General features: G+C 46.3%; 2 protein-coding genes across 9 annotated transcripts in view; one reads left to right on the top strand and one right to left on the bottom strand.

The window, feature by feature from the left end:
• Positions 1–1,324, bottom strand: part of LOC135241315 (ecto-NOX disulfide-thiol exchanger 1-like) — a 57,070-nt gene extending 55,746 nt beyond the window's left edge. The window contains exon 1 of the mRNA XM_064311572.1: positions 1,184–1,324. The gene's annotated coding sequence lies outside the window, so the exon portion shown is untranslated. The remainder of the gene's footprint in view (positions 1–1,183) is intronic.
• lacc1 (laccase (multicopper oxidoreductase) domain containing 1) lies at positions 46–6,775 on the top strand. Of its 8 annotated transcripts, XM_064310486.1 has the most exons (7): positions 46–628; positions 832–1,364; positions 1,907–2,085; positions 2,421–2,586; positions 4,512–4,737; positions 5,072–6,082; positions 6,282–6,775. In XM_064310486.1, the coding sequence occupies exons 2-6, from the start codon at positions 839–841 to the stop codon at positions 5,259–5,261; spliced, it is 1,287 nt and encodes a 428-aa protein (XP_064166556.1). In that variant the 5' UTR covers positions 46–628; positions 832–838; the 3' UTR covers positions 5,262–6,082; positions 6,282–6,775. The 8 variants fall into 8 exon arrangements, with proteins under 8 accessions (XP_064166556.1, XP_064166554.1, XP_064166555.1 ...); XM_064310484.1 differs by having other exon boundaries at positions 46–1,364; positions 6,263–6,775; XM_064310485.1 differs by having other exon boundaries at positions 46–1,364; positions 5,072–6,062.
• The last annotated feature ends 532 nt before the right edge of the window (positions 6,776–7,307 follow it).

Genomic DNA, 7,307 nt, shown 5'->3' on the forward strand with positions numbered 1-7,307 from the left:
ATTGTTTTGAATTTTTTCCCCAGTGTTTTCAGAGATACAATTAAATTAATCGATCCAAAGTATTAGGCCAAGTGACTAAAACTGGCGTGTGTTTCGTCCGTTTTCGTGTCTAGTTTCATGTTAACTTTCTGTCGGAAACAAAATGTTGCCATTTAAATAAAGGATGTATTGCTTCAGAATAGTTTGATTCTACAGTGCGATTACATGTTTTCTATGCAGCAATTTTGCCGTTTGTAAAAATGCTGACGTTGATGACCACTGACGTTTTGACGGCATGTGATGCATGAACACGTGCACGGTGCAAAAGTACAGTCAGAAAATATTAACTGGAAAACCCTACTTCGATTTCACGCGTTCAGCCGTCACAAACCAGGAAGCAGTCGACAACCTGCAGCCGGAGTTTCTAGGGTTGCGGAATTTACCTGACCTTTCGTGTTTGAATGGGAATCACATGCCTAAACCTAAACATGTCAAACCACTGGCTAGCTCTCGCTATTTAAACTCCAAAACTAGCTCCAGACCTTAGTATTTTCATCGCGGTTCAAGTGCATGTAATTTTGAGCACAGATCACGGTGCCCAGCGTTAAAAAGTGAAATCATATAATAGCCCACGGGTTACCGCTGCTAGGTAAGCTATGCAAAATCATTTCTTTGCAGTTTAATAGGCTACATTAAACTATATTGGCTAACTCCGTGATTAGGCTACAAAATTGATTTGTTGAAAGTTTGACTCTTTAGGCTACGTGAATTTACTTAGGCTGTTGAAGCGTATACATAGGCTATCAAAATAGCTACCACTTTATTTACAAAACGTATTGCACTATTTTGCAGAGACGAAATGTCGGCTGTAGTGATAGTGGACCTCTTTCACAGTCATTGTCTCCAGTACAATGTCTGTCTGCAGAAACGCGTCAAGACGGCAGCAACTTTCATAGGCGAAAGGAAGTACGAACGTGTGTATGTTATGCTTCAAACGCATGACCAAAATAATACGAGCAGCCCAAGAGATACCACGCGAGCCCAACTACAAGAGCTCACACAAATGAATGAAATTACTTGCGTATTGGAGCACGGTTCTGTGGCCGCCTCGCTGTACTTCTTCAAACAAGCAGTGGATGAGCTCGACCAGAGCGCTGTTCTGGTCCTAACATCCACCCGGAGGATAGCTGAACTGAAGGCCTACCAGGAGCGCCTGTTCACCGCGCTGTACACCTTTGAGTACGCCGCGGTCTTCGACGAGTGCCCGTCCAACGCCGCGGAAGCCCACACCGACGCCCAGGTTGAGGAGCAGGTCGCCATTTTCGTGCGCCAGCTGCCGGTCCTGAAAGGGGAGATCTCTGTCCTTCGGTCCTCGTTAATATCAGGTGGGTTGGGGGCGTTTCTGATTATCTTCGTGGTTGCAGTGTGTTGATATACGGGGGTTGGACAAAGCCGAAACACCACATGAAAAAGCTCTGTTCGCTTCGGGCTAATTAACTCACAGACAACGGCACCTGTGCAGGTGAGCCGTATTAAGTTAAATGGCAATTAGCAGTACCTGTCTGAAAGGACCTACATCTCATTTCAACTGTGGGGGCGACAACAAACAGGGAATTTTCTTTTTGATCTTTTTTTGGGAGGGAGGGGGCGGCACAATCCCACCCAATATAACATAACATTGGGGCCATTTGATGTTTCCCACATGGGTCCATGGGTGTCTGAAGCTGAGGGGCTGCCTTACCACCTCATCAGTTACTTGATGTGCACACGTACTGTTAGGAGTTAACATTATTTTGTCCACTTTATTAACATAAAGTATCAACTGTGTGTGCAGTGTAGTGTGCACGGATGGAAGCTTGCGGGGTGTGGGGGTGATGTGTACGTGTGCAGCGCTGTTAATGGCTTACTGTGGCCCACTGTGCTGCAGACTGCTTCTCCCACGGTTTCACCACCAGGACCGGGGGGGTGTCCTGCATCCCCTCCCTCAGCGCGCTCAACCTCTTCTGCAGCTCACGCCGACGGGACCCCAAGGCCGTCGTCGCCGAAAACCTGCGTCGCCTGGGCCTTCACGCTGGCTTCGACCCCGAGAAGTTCCACCTCATAAAGGTAAATTCCACCTCATAAAGGTAAGTGCCATGTGTGAAGAGACGCACACAAGCGCTGGAAGTTCCTGTGCAAGCGTTACACTTTCTTGGCAAAGCCAGTTTGGCGGGGGAATTTTTGAGCCCGTCTCCCTGTGGGCACGGTGTGAGCGCTCCCTCTGGAGGATTCAGATTGCATTACAGTGACTGGACAGATTTTATTATCGAGAGCGACCTACAGTAGTGGAGAATATCTTTACAAAGCTACTGCATCAGGGGGGTCAGGGGAGCCTTGGTGCAATCTGAAGAGGCCAGTCTTTAGTCTGTATGAATGTGCATCAACCTCGCCCTCCCCCCCAGACAGACCACGCCAGCGACGTGTGGGTGATGGGCAAGCCGCCACCGAGCAGCTACGACGGGATCGTGACCAACCGAGTGGGCGTGGTCATCGCGGCGCCTGGCGCGGACTGCATGCCCCTGCTTTTCACCGACCCCGTGGCCAAGGTCATCGGCGTGGCCCACGCAGGTACTCCTTCAGAAGTGATGTCACAGCTAGAACTGCGTCAGAAGTGATGTCACAGCTAGAACTGCGTCAGAAGTGATGTCACAGCTAGAACTGTGTCAGAAGTGATGTCACAGCTAGAACTGTGTCAGAAGTGATGTCACAGCTAGAACTGCGTCAGAAGTGATGTCACAGCTAGAACTGCGTCAGAAGTGATGTCACAGCTAGAACTGCGTCAGAAGTGATGTCACAGCTAGAACTGCGTCAGAAGTGATGTCACAGCTAGAACTGTGTCAGAAGTAAACGGTGTCCCAACAGTGATCACAAAATCCACTGTAGTGTACGTGCATAAAATTAGCTACCGCTTACTGGCTTGTTCACAAAAACTATCAGCATTCCAGGGGTGGCCACCGTGAATCAAATGGTACCAAAAGCCCAGCGTTGTAGGGAGTGTGTATTAGGGTTGTAGGGAGTGTGTATTAGGGTTGTAGGGAGTGTGTATTAGGGTTGTAGGGAGTGTGTATTAGGGTTGTAGGGAGTGTTTATTAGGGTTGTAGGGAGTGTTTATTAGGGTTGTAGGGAGTGTGTATTAGGGTTGTAGGGAGTGTGTATTAGGGTTGTAGGGAGTGTTTATTAGGGTTGTAGGGAGTGTTTATTAGGGTTGTAGGGAGTGTTTATTAGGGTTTTTTACTTTGCTGTTCACTGTGTGTTCTGCCTGTTAAAAACACAGCGTGGACACTCTGAGACAGAGTCGGTGTCCGACCAGGATCGGGTGAGAAGGTGTGAGCGTGTAATGAGCTCTTTCCACACTCTCTTCCTGTTTGGCCTTTTCAGGAAGTCAGAATTGGTTGTCAGCTATGGAATCCAGTCTGTGGAATTTAGATCTTAGCAGTTTTGCCTGAAGTCAGTATCACGCACTTCTCAATCTTCACCCATGCCTAAAAAATCTGATCTTAGTTATCAGCAGTTCTGTAAGTCGGCAGTAATACAAAATTATAGTGAGGAGGAGGAAACGCTGGAGATGCTGTGATGCGGTGTGGTGCCCATCATTGGCTCAGTACTGGCAGCTCCAGTAAGTAGAATGCGTGTGATATTACCTGCCTTTGGGGCGTGTGCAGTACAGGCAGGTGCAGAGGAGTGGGTCCTGAGTCGTTTGTCTGCTGAGCAGGGGGCTGAGGCTATGTTCCAGGAGGAACAGGAAGAGTCTTGGCGCTGGGTTTATTTTGGGCCTGATGATAAAACCTCTGCTGATTAAGGCTTAAAATGGCCATTCAGCCAGATGCTGCTCTCATTTGGTCTGTTTGTCCGACACGGTGGTTTTAAAAGCAATGACACACGTTTCTACTGCGTGGGAATCAGTGCAGATATTTATCTGCGTTTATATGCTGCGTTCCTGCCATCTGTGAGGCAAGCAGTCTATAACAGGGAAAATGGACTAAACTTTGTGGCAATTCATTGAAAGACTTTAGACCTGAACAGAGACTTTAATTACATTACATTACAGGTATTTAGCAGACGCTCTTATCCAGAGCGACTTACACAACTTTTTACATTGTATCCATTTATACAGCTGGATATATACTGAAGCAATTTCGGTTAAGTACCTTGCTCAAGGGTACAACGGCTGTCCTACCCAGGAATCGAACCTGCGACCTTTCGGGTACAAGCGCAGTTGCTTACCCACTGTGCTACACTCCGTCCGTTTAATGAGGTAGTTCTTACTGCAGTGCAGATGCAGCTGGGGTCGATGTCCAGAGATTCTTCACATTAAGCTCAGCTGCGCCTGCGCCTGCTAGGTTTGCCCCTGCAGTGCTTCTGTTTATCCTGCCAGCCAGCAGCACTTAGCCTGCTGTGCCAAAAGAACCACGTCTCCAGCCAACAGGCGAGGCTTGCTGCCTCTTAAACAGTTTAACAGAGTTCGTGTCCTGTTCCTAATCTGATGTATCCAGGGTGGAAAGGTACCTTAATGGGGATTGCCATGGCAACGGTCAGCGCCATGGTGACAGAGTTTGGCAGCAAGGTGACCGACATCGTCGCTGTGATTGGCCCGTCCGTCGGACCCTGCTGCTTTTCATTGGACAAGGAGTCGGCCGAACACTTTCACTCTATCGACCCATCCTGTGTCAGGGGCAGAGGGTCAGCAAAGCCATACATCGACATCAGACTGGCCACGAGGTAAAGGCTGGGCCCTACTGAATGGGCTGAATCCCCATATCGCTAGTAATGCTGGGACTTTGAGTCCAAATGAACGATGCAAACACAAAACGAGAACCAAATTTAGAGCTTAGTCACTGGTTAAGAAATTCATCTCTCAAAAAGCATGATTCTTCTTTACTAAAAGTTTATGATGGGTCAATTTGACAGAACCTGAATACAAGGGTTGAAAGATGGAAGGTTGAAAATCTACATTTGCGTTTCCATAGCAAAGCTAATTTTTGACTAAGGAACATATGATAGTCAAATTATTTTTACTATTTGTTCTACTAAAATGAAAACTTTTACTCCCCAGAATTTTACTCCAGCAAGGTGGCCTCCTCCCCCATCACATCCAGGACGACCGTGTGAGTGATAGGCCCAACCTCACCCTGTGCACTGCCTGCCACCCCGAACAATTTTTCTCCCACGTCCGCGATGGAAACCACTTCGGCACGCAGATCGGCTTCCTGTGGATAAAGGAGCCCAATAACAGCCCTCTGTGAGGTCACTGGTCACATGGCCACTGGACTTCACTCAACATCAACGGCCAAAGGACCAGTCATCAGTTATACAATTGAGTTCATTTTAGTTATTTAAAAAAATTAAACATTCTTTGGATTTTGACTGTGCTAGATAACCCTTTTTTTAAGCTTTAGATGGAGATTTTTAAAAAGTTATTATTGTTCTTATTTTACAATGATGAGAGGTTTCTGGTCTCGTAAAGCCCTTCATTATAGCAAAATAGTGTAATGTAATAATGTAAGGGACCTGGGGTTGTAACATGAAGGTTGGCAGTTTGATTCCCTGGTAGGATGCTGCTGTTGTACCCTTGAGCCAGGTACTTAACCCGCATTGCTTCAGTAAATATCAAGCTGTATAAATGGATGCTATGTTTAAAAAAAAGGAAAAGGTTGTGCAAGTTGCTCTCGATAAGAATGTTGGCATTGCGAAATGGTATTAAGGTAACATAATGTACAGCAAGGGATCCAGGCTCTGTAAAGGGAGGGATCCAGTAAGGCTCTGTAAAGGAAGGGATCCAGTAAGGCTCTGTAAATGGAGGGATCCAGCAAGGCTCTGTAAAGGGAGGGATCCAGTAAGGCTCTGTAAAGGAAGGGATCCATTAAGGCTCTGTAAAGGAAGGGATCCAGTAAGGCTCTGTAAAGGGAGGGATCCAGTAAGGCTCTGTAAAGGGAAGGATCCAGTAAGGCTCTGTAATGGGCAGGGTGAATGTGTAAGAGGACAGGTCAGGTTTAAGGGGGACAGGGCAGGTTTAAGGGGACAGGGCTGGTTTAAGGGTATGGCAGGTTGAAGGGGGACAGGGCTGGTTTAAGGGACAGGTGGTTTAAGGTCGCAGGTTTAAGGGGGACAGGCAGGTTAAGGGGACAGGCTGGTTAGGGACAGGGAGTTTAGGGGACAGGCTGGTTTAGGCCGACAGGTTTAAGGGCAGGCAGGTTTGGGGACAGGGCAGGTTTAAGGGGACAGGGCAGGTTTAAGGGTACGGCAGGTTTAAGGGGACAGGGCAGGTTTAAGGGGGACAGGGCTGGTTTAAGGGGACAGGACTGGTTTAAGGGGGACAGGGCTGGTTTAAGGGGACAGGACTGGTTTAAGGGAACACTGGGAGGCATCAGTCTGCTCAGTCTAAAGTCTCCGTGTGGTCCTGCTGGGATGATTGTGATGCTCTGCAGTCGGCTGAGCCAAGAGTTAGGAGTTCAGTATCAACATTTTCACTTCACCTTTGCTGTGGAAGTATTTGCACCTTTTCTTCCCAACTGTTGGTTAAGTTAGTTTGGCAAATTACTAAATTAATATCTGTGAGGAATGACAAAAAGATCACTCTTGTTTTTGATTGGTCAAATTCAAGGACAAATTCAAGGGTTGAATCCTAGCTATAGTCAGTTGCTAGTTTACAGATGCTATTCACATTGATAAATGTATTCATAAATAAATGTCTGTTCATGCTGTGTATTTTTGGTGAAATATTTGTATATAATGGCAATAAATCATGTTTTTAATCATTCTTAAATCTATATTTTATTTTTTAAGCGTCTTTTCTTTAGGTGTTTTGTTTTGAAATGTAGTTGCAGTGACTAGAAGTGGACACCAGGGGGAGATGGTATAAAGAAAATGCAGCTTCTGTGAGCAAAACAGAAGTATTCTGAAGAGCGGAGTTCTGCTGCATTGCTTTGTTGTAAGCAATATAAACACGCCACCCATCACATATGGGAGGCTTTTTCCCCGAGTAGACAGCGGTGTAAGGTTAGCATTCGTACTGCTTCTGGGAACACAAAACCACTCATTTCACCACAAACACCTCATTAGCCTTGAGAGATCAAAAAACATTACATGAGGTGCTTTAGTGATAAACATCTGGAACTGATGTACAGCTTTGTAATACTGTATTTTAAGAAATCAAAATGGAGTAATTGTTAAGAAACAATAAATAAATTAGCATCCCATTTTCCAGCTGTATATACATATATATGTATGCACATAGCTGGAAAACAGTGTGTGTGTGGGTGCATGTTTGTATGTATATATATGTGTGTGTC

This window comes from Anguilla rostrata, chromosome 15, assembly GCF_018555375.3.
Source record: "Anguilla rostrata isolate EN2019 chromosome 15, ASM1855537v3, whole genome shotgun sequence".
Classification (NCBI taxonomy): domain Eukaryota; kingdom Metazoa; phylum Chordata; class Actinopteri; order Anguilliformes; family Anguillidae; genus Anguilla; species Anguilla rostrata.